The 15,008-nt window shown below is 36.4% G+C and overlaps 1 protein-coding gene across 1 annotated transcript in view; it reads right to left on the bottom strand.

Moving 5' to 3' along the window:
- LOC149781771 (uncharacterized) overlaps positions 1-15,008 on the bottom strand; it is a 211,428-nt gene that overhangs the window by 152,448 nt on the left and 43,972 nt on the right. The window contains exon 4 of the mRNA XM_089935925.1: positions 234-2,201. Within this exon, the coding sequence (XP_089792051.1) occupies positions 234-1,999 (1,766 nt within the window). The 5' untranslated portion in view covers positions 2,000-2,201. The remainder of the gene's footprint in view (positions 1-233; positions 2,202-15,008) is intronic.

Raw genomic sequence — 15,008 nt, 5'->3', positions numbered from 1 at the left:
ATAAATTCATTTGTTTGTACCCAAATTAAGATTTCTAGGATATCTGGAGTGTGTATGATGTGAAATCTTATCATTTTGGCCCAAACTGCTCCAAGTTCAGATCAATCACATACATGACAGCTCCATGACTGATAATATTTCATTCAGGTGTACATGGTCTACCACAGTACTATCCATCTTTTTCCTTAAATTTCATGACCAATTTACATCACTGATTTAAGATTCCTTATTACCTGCAAGACTCCTCATTATTGGAAAGGAGTGATTCCCTCCTGCTATGAACACCAGGTATAAATGCTGACATGTCCCTTACAGGAAATTCCATTTCCATATGATTATTTTCCTCTGCCATGTGCTGTGAAACCGGATGGAAATGAATCACACTTCCGGGCTGAAGCAATCGCTTCACATTTGCCACTGTAAGTTCTCCCACCACAGGTGGTTTGGACTGGTCCTTTTCAAGTTTTACAGGAACTTCATCACAACTTTCATACATGTTTTGAGACCGACTAGAAAGAAAAGGTTCCTGTGGTCTAGCTAAGTCTTCGACACTTATGGGACCACTCTCCTTAATATCTAAGGAGTCTGTATCTTTTGGGATGATGTTGTCTTGAGCTTTTTTCATAAGAGGCTCTGATTTATTCTTTACATCCATTTTGATCAAATTGATACCATCATGGCCTATCTTGTCACGAGTCTGCATCTCTGCAGATACTAATCTTGATCTCCTTTTTCGTCTGCTATTTCCTGCATCTTTTTTTAGACTCTGACCATCAGCTTTTATATTGGAACCCTGATCAGTGACACTAACTAAATCTACACTTGTCATTGTTTCTTTATCTTCTGAAGTTATAGTTTCTCTATCATGAAAGTAACATATTTTCTCTTTGTTCTGCCGTGGGCTATATACAGATCCTACAAAATCCTGAACATTGGTTTGTTTACTGTCAACAAGACTAGATTTCGGACTAAATGCTGAATTTGCTTCAATACATACACCGCTAGAAACTCCTTCTTTTCTTAGCAGGGATCCCATTCTATGAGCTGAATTCTGGATGGTCTTTGCAGATGAAGAAAGTACATCTCCCTTTCTAGTTCCCGGGGAAGGTTCATAACCTGGGACATTACTCTGAATTACCAATGACCTAGAAGTTTTGGGAGTCTGCGTTTCCACTGTCACAAAATTCTTTTTATTCGAATCATTTTCTAATTTCTTACTCTCAACCACATTTTTGTCAAGGCAAGATTCTTCCTCTTTGTCTATCTCCTTCCGTGTCTTCTCTTGTAAATTTTTTCTGACTTTCTGCAAATCTACTGAAATTTGTGATAGCCTTTGTTCTGTCCTGTCTGTGACTATCTTACCAACAGACTGGTGCTTCTGGTTATGAAATTCATTCTTCAAGATTGAGAAAGTCTTATCTCTTTCAGTATTTAAACTGTCTGATCTCACATGATCTGAAGCATGTAAACCACCATGTTCATTTTCTTTTTTCCAACCAGACTTAAATGGTGCAATATATATAGATCTCAGCAAGGCAATCTTGTCTGTAAAATCCAGCCCCTCCTCCTTATCCTCCTCAATGTCATCAAATACAAGTCTTTTTTTGACATTTTTCATGCTAGGTGTTCTTGTTGGTTTCCCTACCTTCTCGGCGGAGATGGACTGTCTCACTTTCTGATCAGACTCTAGCTTGTCCATTTTGTGAGGGACAGATGCTGAGGCACCCTTTTTACTGGAGGAACTTTTCTTTTCATATTTTTTGTCAGCTTTATGGAACTTTTCATTCCTTGCCATGTATGACGGTGCCATACTGACTGAGGCTTTATTTGTTTCATGGTCTGATAAAACTGAGATATTGTTCCTCTGATCTTTAGATGGAGATATCTTGATGAGAACTTTATTTGTGACGTTGGGGAAAAGCTTCTGTTTCATGGGACTTGTCCCATCCCTTGCCCCATTCTTTTGAGCAGAAGGGTTTACACTCAAAACGTCTGCCATTTTTAAATATATCTGCTACCTTGTCTGATCCCAATTTTCTTTCACTGATAATCTAAACTTTCATTTTGTGTGTATTTTAGAGAAGATTTATATATTCTGATTTGTGATCCATCTTTTAGTCTCAGGCTTCCATCTTTCAACCCATTTCCAAGACAGGTGAGAAAACTGGTCTTAAACTCCTCAGCTTGCATCAAGGCTTACTCTGAAATAATATAAACAAAGCTAATGTGAGTCATTTTAACTGAACAATGGTATTCCTATCATAGACACCTGTATTCATTGCAAATATGTAAGCATTAACATAAACTTTGAACAAATATAGCAATAAAACAAGAGTACCATGAAAGACACATGATATGCCTATCCCATGGTTAATAATCCTGCATGTGGATAACTGAACTTTTTGGGCAGGAACCATTTCTTTTCTCTCAGTCACATTTACCTTAACCTTTGCCCTTTTGACTCCGAAAACAATAGGCTTCTTTCCTAATCTAATCGCAGGACATCAACGAAATTTAGCCTGCATCTGCGATGCTGAACTAATGTTATTCTGCATTAGCCATTTTTTCTTCTTTCAATCTCAGTGATATTTACCATTTACTTTTGAACCACAAACCAAGACTCCTTCCTGACTCAAAGTGAAATCCATATTCTGTTAAAACCATTCTGATTTTTTCAGCTGCAGTGACCTTCACATTGCAACTTTCAAATCCAAAATCAATAGAGTTCTTCCCTACCCTAAGTGCAAACCATCCACAGAATATGGAGAATTATAGTTCTTTGAGTCAGAGTGACCATAACCATTTAACATTGTGACACTGTTTGCCTATGTGCGATACACCTATCCCATAATGAGAGGACTCATCCCTTTTCCAGGTGCAAGCCATTGACAAAGTCTTGTTACTGCCAGTGGTGAAGACCTTGAGTTATTGTGTGGAAACTATTTCTCGTCATTCAGTCACCGTTTGACATCCAACAGAATTCTTCTGCAATTCAAGTGCAAGCTATCCAAGCTAGCTAATTGGAGAACTTATTGCATGGAAACCATTTGTTCTTTTTTCAGTCAGTGACCCTGACCTTTGACCAATTGAGAAAAAGTCGATAGGGTTCTTTCTTATCTGTTGTGCAAGATATCCCAAAACTTTCTTAACTAATTAGATGGTGGGAAACTTGAGTTGTTGTGCAGAAACAATTTTTTTTTTTCCGTCACACTAACTTTAACCTGTGACCTTTTGAGCTGAAAGCAAAGCTATCCACAAAGTGTGTTAACTGTAGATGGTCAACAACTCCAGTTATTACATGGAAACTGATAAAAGACAGACGTACATACAGAAGGATGGACACCAACAAAACACAATACATTCATTCTTATGGCAGATGAATCATGAAAACCTAAATCATTACCCGAAAAATAGCATCTACAATACACTAAATCATTACCTGAAAAATAGCATCTACAATACACTAAATCATTACCTTAAAAATAGCATCTACAATACACTAAATCATTACCTTAAAAATAGCATCTACAATACACTAAATCATTACCTTAAAAATACTATCTAACATTAAACCGAATCATTACCTGAAAAATACCATCTGCAATAAGGAATTAGTTTAAGCTGCCACATTTTTTCATTTGATCTCTGACAATTCCTGAAATACTGCATGTCTAATCAGATTACCAATTATTGGTTTTTTAAGGAGATATTATGTCTTTCAAAACATAAGAAGAAAGCAGCGAGAAGATACTTTTTCTTCAAGAATAAACTAGTCATGCAAAAAATTTCAATCAAACTCATTTTGCCACTAAATTTATGCAGTACTTCAATTGGTGAAACTATCGTAAAATTTTGTGAGCTGCATCACATCTGCGCGATATTCTAATTTGTGTTATAACAAAGCATTTTGTAGCAGAATTTTACTGTACTACAAATCAAAAACTTGAGCTGAAATTAAACTTTCTCTTCTCTCTTCAGATGAAAGATATCACTAAAATGATCTTCAAGACATGTTTTTAAATTCTACTCAAATAAGTTCTGAACACCTAGATGACTGAAGTGCTGTGATGAAAAAGACTGAATTTATCCAACATGACAAGGAATCTCATGTGAAGCTTAAGAGTTGTTGTTGTTGTTGTTGTTGTGGGGTTTAACGCCATATTTCAGCACAAGATAGGCTATGCATGGCAGCCAGTATTAATGGTGGAGGAAGAACCTGGGAAAACCCTGGGAAGAACCACCGACCCACAAGAAGCTACTGGCAAGCTTTCTCACATACCCACGTTAGCCAGATCCTAGACTCGAACCCATGCAGACAGAGGTGAGATGGCAATGATCCGTAACAGAAAGCGCTTTAGACCACTCGGCCACTCAGGGCCCCGAAGCTTGAGAAAAGAAAAGGATTTGATGTGCTGTCGAAGAATATTCAATATCAATGTGACATGACAGGTGTACAGAAATGTGACATGACATACCATGTGGTTGTGACAGCTTAGATCTGTGACTGGTCTGATGATCACATTCAGATCAGAAATATGTCCTTCTGAGTGGTAACAATCTCATCCAATCAGATGCAATATCACCTCATTAGTATGCATGGGTCTTATTCATTATCAAACTCTTCTGAGATCATGATGGTATAAAAACATATTCAGAGTTTGATCAAACTGAATCAAACAAATGGCCTCCAGGGTGGTAACAAGGTTAACCAATCAAATGTACTAGGTCATTGTGCCTGCATGAAGTTTATCTCTTTGAAGCTATAGTACAAAAGCCACATGCAAGACTGACACACTGGTGTGTGTCTGTGCAAGTATTGGTCTTAACAGACGAGTTTCAGTTATGCTCAAGTTGTTAAAATATAGCCATCAAAGCCTGGTTGAGCATAGAGAAATTAGCTAAAATGTGGCAAACCATAACCAGTTGTGCACTGTGGAAAGATTTCTGGTCCATGCGTACAAACAGATTCTATATTCCTAGGTCTGCAATATCTCTGTTGACGGCTGTGACTTCAGTGTTGAAAACTAGTATGCATATTTTATACGCAGAAGGCTGGATTGATGAAAGATGGGAGTCATCATTGCAATGCCCACTGATAAGTGTCTTGAAGCTGACTTTCAAGGCAGTACAACGTATCAGTTACTTGACCCCAGGCTATGGTGGCATATGGTTGAAAGAAGGCCGGTTTTTCTTGATTAAAAGATGCAGGAATTCTATAAAAGGCCACTAACAATTTGGAGAAGGTGGACAGATATTTAATGGCAGAAGCTGAAAGATATTTTCAACTCTACCTTTCTAAGTCTTCACTGGACATCAATGGATCAAGATGAGGCTTGTATTTGTACCTCTTTGAAACCAGTGGTATGGAACAAACAAGAACCATCATGCAGTGGTAGCAATGAATGCTGAAACATGGTAGTCAGGGATGATGAACAAAATTGAAGTCCACTGGTGCTGGGAAACTGGTTTCTAGACATATATCTTGAGAGATGTCAAATGATTCTTGGTGGTACTGGGTGTCCAATAATGGGAAATCAGTTTGTTACTGCATTGCACCAGTGCCAGTACCAGTGATGGACCTGTCAGGTATGATGGGATTGATCAGCATAGTCTAGTACAGGGATCTACTGGGTTGGTAATTGTCTGTTCAATGCTGATATGATCTAGCAGTGGAACTGTGTTCAAAAGTAGCTAAAGGCTGTTTCTGGGATCTGGGATAAAGGCTTCAACACTTTACTGAACAAAAAGAATTTCCACCAATCCAAGAAAAGACTATTTCTTATTTTTAATTGCATCATTGAAACTACTTAGGATATTACTGAGTGATAACAAGATTTTAAAGATGATCAATAACCAAACAACACAAGGAATTAGCTTCATACTGCTAAAAGAGACCGCCGTAAAGCTGAGGGGCTCTGGCTTTCCACCAGACTCACTATTCATAAGCAAATCTATGAAGCCGCTAAGAAGAATGTCACAAATATAGTCCAAGCAGCGAAATCAGCCCACTACACTACTAAGATCATGGAATGTTCCAGCTGCAAAGAGCTCTTCGAGATAACTAACAAGCTAATGTCAAGGAACAAATCAACACCACTTCCAACTACCTTCTCTCCAGTCGACCTTCCGGACATGTTTGCAAATTTCTTCCGTGACAAAGTACAAACCATTAGAGATAAGCTTGACACCACAATTTCAATTGACTCGTCATCACCATACAGTTGGGATACAGAATTTGAGCAGCAACCATTAGCAGCATTTGAACCTGTCTCTATGGATTCCTGATGAAGAGTGCACCAAAGCCATGTGAACTTGATCCAATTCCAACATCACTACTGCTTCAGTGCTAAGATCCAGTATTGCCTTCACTAACTGATGTTATTAATACCTCTCTCTCATCTGGGGAATTCCCATCATTTTTTTCCCAAAACTGCCATTGTAAAGCCTCTGCTGAAGAAACCAACACTAGACCATAACAATTTAAAGAACTACCGCCCAGTTTCTAATCTCCCATTCATTTCAAAAATCTTAGAAAAGGTTGTTCTATCCCAGCTTGTATCTCATCTAAATTCAATGTCTTTTTAGCAATGTACAATCTGCATATCGCCCTTGCCACAGTACTGAAACTACTCTTCTAAAAGTAGTTAATGACATTCTCTCTGCGTTGGATAGCGGAAAGATTACAGTTCTCACCCTCCTTGATTTGTCTGCAGCATTTGACACAATAGACCATGATATATTACTTCACTGTCTCCAGCATGTATTTGTCATTCATGATACAGCCTTACTATGGTTCAAGTCCTACTTGGTCAACAGGACACAAATTGTATCTGCAAATGGAATACACTCCAGCCCAGTTCATCTATGTTGTGGTGTTACACAGGGGTCTGTTCTTGGACCCATTCTCTTCATTCTGTGCACTCAGTCGCTCTCAAGTGTCATAGATCATCATCCAGTGTCTCACCAATTGTACGCTGATGACACCCAAATATACAAATCTAGCCACCCAACTGAAGTTGATGCTACCATCCAAGGTGTAGAGAGGTGCATTTCTGATGTGAAATAATGGATGACTTGTAACAAGCTGCAAATGAATGATGATAAAACTGAGGTCATTCTGATCACAACACAAAGACTTTCTCAGTCACATCCTATACCTCAAACAATAAATATCAGCAATGCCAATATTAAATTCACACAATCAGTACGAAACCTAGGTGTTACTCTGGACAGTACTCTCACATTGCACCAACATGTCATGAACATATGCAAGGCTGCATATCTTGAGCTGAGACGCATCAGCTCAATTTGCAAATATCTTTCAGTAGATGCCACTAAAACACTTGTGTGTTCATTAGTACTTTCAAGACTGGACTATTGTAACTCAATTCTGTCTGGTTCATCTCAATATCTACTCCAGAAACTTCAAAAAGTTCAAAACACAGCTGCTCAGATCATACTTAGAGTACCACGATCAGAGCACACCTCCCCGCTGCTCTGTACCCTACAATGGCTACCCATTCGATCCAGAATCAAACACAAAATTTGTTCTCTGTGCTACGTTTCACTGATGGACTCTAGTCCAACATACCTATCCGATCTCACCCATGTGTACACACCAGCAAGATACTTATGCTCCTCTTCTGACGAATCGTATACTCATTATTCCCACTATGAAAACAAAGTCATATGGACAACGTTCTTTTGAATACCAAGGCCCAGCAACGTGGAATGAATTGCCCACTGAACTTAGACACAGTGATCACATTCAAGAGGGCTCTCAAAACTCACTTATTTTGACTGCAAGAACAAACTTAAAGACCTAATAATGTTTCCTACCTGAAATATTCTCAGCATGTTTTTTATTTTTTTAAATGTTTTTCTAATTTCATGTTGTTTGTTTTTGTAATAATATTATTATGTTTCTTATCTTATAGGTGTTGTCTAATGTTGTAAAGCGCTTAGAGCTTCTAAAGATTAGGCACTATACAAAGTCCTCATTATTATTATTATTAATTGTCTATGAAAGCCACACTGCTATAGCCGTAATTTGGGACAAGTAGTCATAATGATATTTTCAAGATGTCCACCATCGTGGCCATAGGTCAGATTGGCATCATTTTCATTTAGTACCAACCAAGAATAATAAGTCTTTTGGTGATAACAAATGTAGCTGTGACCATCCATTTAGGGGAAATAGTGATAAAAAGTTTTGGTGGCATGTTGGAGGTCTAACTGGCACCATATTCATTTAGTATCACGCAGACATCATATATCTTTTAGTGAAATCCCATGTACCAGTAGATATGACCAAGGGTATGTCTGATCGGCACTAGTTTCATGTACTGTAGGACTAACTAGACATCATAAGTCTTGTATGATGTGACCATCTGTTCTGAAAGAACAATTTCAAGACTTTCAAAAGGGCTAACATTGCAGCCATATTGAATGTTGGTTTGGCACCAATTTCATTTGGGATCAATTTGATAACATGAGTCTTTTATCTCCATGTCGATATAACCATCGATTTAGGAGCAGCAATAATACAATTTTCAAGACAGACACCATGACAGCCATACTGGACGTTTGATGGGCAAAATTTCCAACGATGACCAACCAGACATCATTAGAAGTCCTTTAGTGAAAACCCTATGTAGATATTACCAATCATTCACAAGGGGCAGCAATAACAAGATTTTTCAGATGGCCACAATCACTGTCATTTGGCAACATTTGCAATGAGCACCTACTAACCATCAAATGAAATCCTTTAGTAAGACCCCATGAAATATTACCATCCATTTAGGAGTAGGAGAAATCCTTTAGTAAAACCCCGTGAAATATTACCATCCATTTAGGAGTAGGAGAAATCCTTTAGTAAAACCCTATGAAAATATTACCATCCATGTAGGAGTAGGAGAAATCCTTTAGTAAAACCCGGTGAAATATTACCATCCATTTAGGAGTAGGAGAAATCCTTTAGTAAAACCCCGTGAAATATTACCATCCATTTAGGAGTAGGAGAAATCCTTTAGTAAAACCCCGTGAAATATTACCATCCATTTAGGAGTAGGAGAAATCCTTTAGTAAAACCCCAAGAAATATTACCATCCATTTAGGAGTAGGAGAAATCCTTTAGTAAAACCCCGTGAAATATTACCATCCATTTAGGAGTAGGAGAAATCCTTTAGTAAAACCCCAAGAAATATTACCATCCATTTAGGAGTAGGAGAAATCCTTTAGTAAAACCCCGTGAAATATTACCATCCATTTAGGAGTAGGAGAAATCCTTTAGTAAAACCCCGTGAAATATTACCATCCATTTAGGAGTAGGAGAAATCCTTAAGTAAAACCCCGTGAAATATTACCATCCATTTAGGAGTAGGAGTGATAACAAGATTTACAAAATGTTATAGCAAAAACAAATATACCCACCCTCCTTGCACTTATTTAGATTTATTCGTGCCCCATTTGTCTTTTCTTTTTAATTTTTGTGCATCCATTAGTGCAGCATTTTCATGATTGTATTCCTCTCAATTCTTTCTTTGTAAATAACTCTGCTTTCCATAAAGAATATACCTTTTAAAAGACATTTAAATTACAAATCCTGAAAATGTTAGCTCACTTAAAGGTTGCCAAATGTATACTGCACCAAATGAAAACATAATAAAAATAATACCTTTATTTCAAGAGGGTAATTCAATTAGTACAACTCCCTTGATGCTCTTTACTACTGTGAAACCTCTTAAATAACATATGCCAATATCCCATTAGATTAACATTTCTGTTTGGTCTCCAATTTCTCTTACAGTATCAACATTTTTCCTTCTTTAATAATAATAAACATAATAATAATAATAATAATAATAATAATAATAATAATAATAATAATAATGTCTTTACTAAAAGAGAGTAACTCATTTAGTTAAGAACAATTAATCTCCCTTGATGCCCTCTACTAAAGTGAAACCTCTCGAAAACCAGTATAATGAAATTCCCTCAAGATCAAATTCTTTTGTTTGGTCCAATATTTTTCCTTGATTAATACAATAATAAAAAAAATTTTAAAGGCTAAGCCTATCACAACATTATCATTAATAATTCCTACAGAGTCAAGTTATACAAATGCATATTGTTCATTTTTCATTAAATGTTAAAAATCAAATAGCTTTCCTAATTCTTCACACTCATTCACACATTGACACACATAGATGTTCTCTCAATAATTCTGTTCTCTTTCTCTCTCCAGTCACAAAAGTGCTCTCCCTATTTCATCTACTTATATATAAAGACTTTTTCTGGCAACATCTGAGATACCTTCAGCAAACCAAAAATAAAATTTGGTCCCAAGGATTTTAGGTTTTGAAGATTTCACTATAAATGCAAAAACTTACAAACTATCATCAGTCATGTAAGGACACACTTTTTTCAAGCAAGACAGAGAGGTAGAACATGCAAAGGTAAATTATGAATTTAAAGTAAATGTCTATACAGATATTACTAAAAATACATTATGGAAGGAAGAAGACATAACTACACACTGTATATATGGGTTGTGTAATTGTGTTTTTCTGGATTTTATTGTTGTTGTTGTTGTTCTAGGGTTTAACGCCATTTTTCAGCACAAGATAGGCTATACATGGCGGCCAGTATAACTGGTGGAGGAAGAACCCTGGAAAACCCCGGGAAGAACCACCGACCCACGAGAAGCTACTGGTAGGCTTTCCCATGTACCCACACTAGCCAAGCCTTGGACTCAAACCCACGCAGACAGAGGTGAGATGGCAGTGATCCGGAATGGTGAGCGCTTTAGACCACTCGGCCACTCGGGGCCCCCCTTTCTGGATTTTAAACACAGCTTTAACAGCTGTAGTCATATCACTAAGATGTCTAGCACTGGGGCATCATGCCACAGATATGTAGCATCATGCACGACTCAGTCACATTATCCTGACACCAGGTCGACCAGTCCTTACACTAACCTCTTAATGCTGAGTGCTAAGTGAGGCAGCTGCTAGTGCCATTTCTATAAGTCCTTTGGTTTGACTTGGCTATGGCTTGAACCTTCCTCATCCAAGGTGGATGTTCTAACCACTTAGGCGACGGAGCGGTCCATACTGTATATAAATTATAAAAAGTTGTTTCATCCCAAAAATAATTTGGTTTTGAAATTACTTTAACAAAATGTTTCAAGTATAGAGGTTGCCTTTACTGATCACTGCCATCTAACCGTATGCATAGGCTTGAGTCTTGTATTCAGCTGAAAAATGACATTAAGCCCACAACAACAACAACAACATAATGTATTATTCTGTACATAAGTAGAAAAATAGTCATACACCACAATCACCATATCACTGTCAGAATCACCATAATGTGTTTGGGAGTTGTACATAAGTCAACTCCATTACCAAGGAATCTGGAAACATCTTAGACTTCAAACTGTATATGTGGTATAATAAACTGGCTTGAACTATCTAATTGTGACAAGACAGATCTACATGGATCAGTATCCATTCCTATAAAGATTGATTAGCAATGTTTCACAGTGTCCACATGTAACATAATCCAGTGTGTAAACAGTGACACTCTCTTTGATTGGTATGCAGGTTTGTTGTATGATCTGACACAACCTTATTACCTGTCACAAAATGAATAAACCTAATATAACACTAGAAACCCTCTCCTCAAGTAAATGTATCCTATGTGCAACAGGCAAGTGGTAGTTGCAGCAGTATATGGAAACTATGCTTTTGAACACCAGAAGGCTCACTCCATCTACATGTCATGTTAACAAATCTTCCAAAGTCTAGCAGCAGCTCATGTAGCTGTAATTCAACCCAGTAGCTCACCCAAATTTCCATGACTGAATGATGTGGTGTGAAAAACAGTTCCACGTGAGACCACAACTATCCTTAATCAAAGACAAAGGTCAACCACAATACAAAATAAATTAAATGTAGTTATTCTAATAGATGCCCTGGTAATTTCCAAAAGGGGGGGGGGGGGCATTTATTATAGCACTATTAGCATTATTACCATTGTCTCAAAAACCCTGCAGAAAACAGTCTGAAAACAGACTGTGACTCAGGCAGGAACCCAGTAACATGATTTTGTTTTAATACTATACATCACTGTTTGACAGAAAATGTTTGTAAATTAAGTTATTTTGATTCTTCTAACTGTTGCTGGATTTCTCATGTAATGTTTTAATTATCTGGACATACCATAATGGATATATATGAATCTATAAGCCTTGATAAAGTAGGAAGTTCTGTTTTTGTGGAAAATAGGGGGGTGTCACATATTAGAAGGAGCGCTTTTATTTGAATAACTACGGAATACATAACGCTTAAGCAAATAAAAAGCTGGTACACAACCTGAAACAGGTCATTTTATCACATCTGCACTTCAATAGCATTTCATGTGTTACATCTGCATTCTCTTTTCATTCAATTAGCATTGTTTACATTCAATTAGCATTGTTTACATTCCATTAGCATTGTTTTCATTCCATTAGCATTGTTTACATTCCATTAGCATTGTTGTCATTCAATTAGCACTGTTTACATTCCATTAGCATTGTTTTCATTCCATTAGCATTGTTTACATTCCATTAGCATTGTTTTCATACAATTAGCATTCTTTACATTCCATTAGCATTGTTTACATTCCATGAGCATTGTTTACATTCCATTCATGTTTGCATTTCATCTATCACCTTGCTATTGTGTGTTGATGGTTGCAGAAATGCATCCATATTTTTTTATCATGTTCATGATTTCCTTATATTCCTCATTTGAAACAAACCAGAAATGCATTTACCAAATAAAATGCAAAAAGTATAACCGAATTTACAATAAATTAAAATATAACTGCAACTGCATTAAATTCCACAGTAAAGTTTTACAGCATTTGTCAGCAAATTTTATTTTGATTTTGGTTAGTTCAAATAAAGATTGTACACACAACCACAGCTGACATCAACACTTAAGTGGCTGTTGTTTTCCAGATCTGCCTCGATAAAAACAATTTTACAGCTTGTAAGAGGTGAATAATTACCAGTGTAAATAACCTGATCATGGATAATTATCATATGAAATGTTCAACTGTGGCAATATAGACGTACAGTCTATCTTGAAATTAATCAATTCCATTTATGTAATACAATTGCATTTTGTTCCATTTTCTTCCACTATTTGGTGTTCCACATTTGTTCATGTATGCTCTCCATTTATTCAAAATGCATTTATCTTTTCATCTTAGTTCATTCTGTTTTTCATTTCATCTGTATGCATTCCACATTTATTTTGCATTCATTCTGCATTCTGTTTCAATCCATTTTGTTTTCATTTCACTAGAATGATTAACCATTCAGTGTCTGCAAATATCTTGAGTAAGGAAAGATATCCGTGTCCTATACACAACAGGAAATACTCAAAATTATTTTTATTTTCTCTATGCTGATATTAAGAGATTAAAACCTATTACCTATGCTAATGTAATGCCATATCTGGGCTACAATATTTGGACCATAACTACCGATACAAGGTCAAAGTCCCAGAAAAGTGTTTGGTGTGGTGGTGCTGGAGGCTAAAACTCCTCAAAATAACAAGTTGAAAACCAGTCCAGGTAAATTTCATAAACAGTACATATAGTTTTCTGTACTACATCTTGGCTGTAGTCTTCAAAGTCTGATTAAATGGTTATGTCAGTAACTTTAGGTTGAAAGAGGAGTAGCAATTCACTTCATAGCAAAATCCCCATATTAGTACTATCACAAAACTTAAGCACAATAACATTAGTTGAAATAAAAAAATGCGGTGCAGAAGTAGTTATGAGAAAAAGTCCATAACACAAAGATACACATTCAGAAAGGTCAAATATAAAAGCAATAGTATATAATAATTTAGAATAAAAGAGAAACACAAACGTACACCATGCATCTATGGATAACATGTCAAAGATTTTGTGCAAAATTCACAAGTGTACACCAAGCATTGGGGATTATGGATCAAAGGGTCAGATGTGAAGGTCACAGTGTGAATTGCTACCTGGATTAATTTTAAATCATGTTGTTTTATATAATGACAGTTGCTGTAAAACAAACTGTTATCAGATCTAGACCATATCTTTAATGGAAGAGATTAAACATCCCTATCCAAGGGTTGGAAAAAAGATCAAAAGGTCAGACTCATAGCAGTTGTTAGATAACAAAGTCAAATAAGACTGAAAAAATATTATTGCCTTATTTTTCCCAAAATCAGTATATTTCTTATTGCTGATGTTTAACCTCCATTACATAGGATTCTAATGCTGTCATTTCACAAAGAACAAATAACCAAAGAAGCCAAGTTAATGCATAAATTTTGAAAGAATTGAAAGAATTCAGACACTGGTATATTTTCATAACACGAAACATGAAATGAGTCATACTTCATTTTCAGCCATTTTGCTCACTGCTCATTGCCCTTAATTTTGAGAAGGACTGGACAGCTTGGGCCAGCACAACAAAATAATAAACAATCTACCTTCATATCTGATTGACTATATAAGCATGTGGTCTTGTGGCATTGTTTACAAAAAGATCTTAAAACTGACTGGCTTTATCCATTTCTAATCAATTAGGATTGAGGAGATCAAATGACACAAATATGGTCTGCTTTGATCTTACATCCAAGATTAGAGCAGGACCAATGAGATATACTGAAAATAATAAATGAAAATAAAACAACTCTGTGTTGGCAGCTTGGTAGATAAGAAATGGTAATTCAATTGCTGTGATAAATTAAAACTGGTGGTATATGATTCTATATTTTGACAATATAAATGCTAGCTGTGCTAAACAAAAGATCTTACATTAGCGCTAACTGCAAAACAAAATTTAATAAAAAAGTTTTTAAAAGTGTTTCATCTGAAATAATCAGCACTGAGACTAGATGTCCCCATGTAATGGTCACTATAATTGCATAAACAAGTGGTCAGAAATTCCACCCTTCCAGTTCTTC

The sequence above is a fragment of the Sinohyriopsis cumingii genome, chromosome 15 (genome assembly GCF_028554795.1).
Source record: "Sinohyriopsis cumingii isolate HCF-2022 chromosome 15, ASM2855479v2, whole genome shotgun sequence".
NCBI lineage: Eukaryota > Metazoa > Mollusca > Bivalvia > Unionida > Unionidae > Sinohyriopsis > Sinohyriopsis cumingii.
The sequence above is the reverse complement of the archived record's forward strand: the minus strand, read 5'-3'. Positions and strand labels throughout refer to the sequence as shown.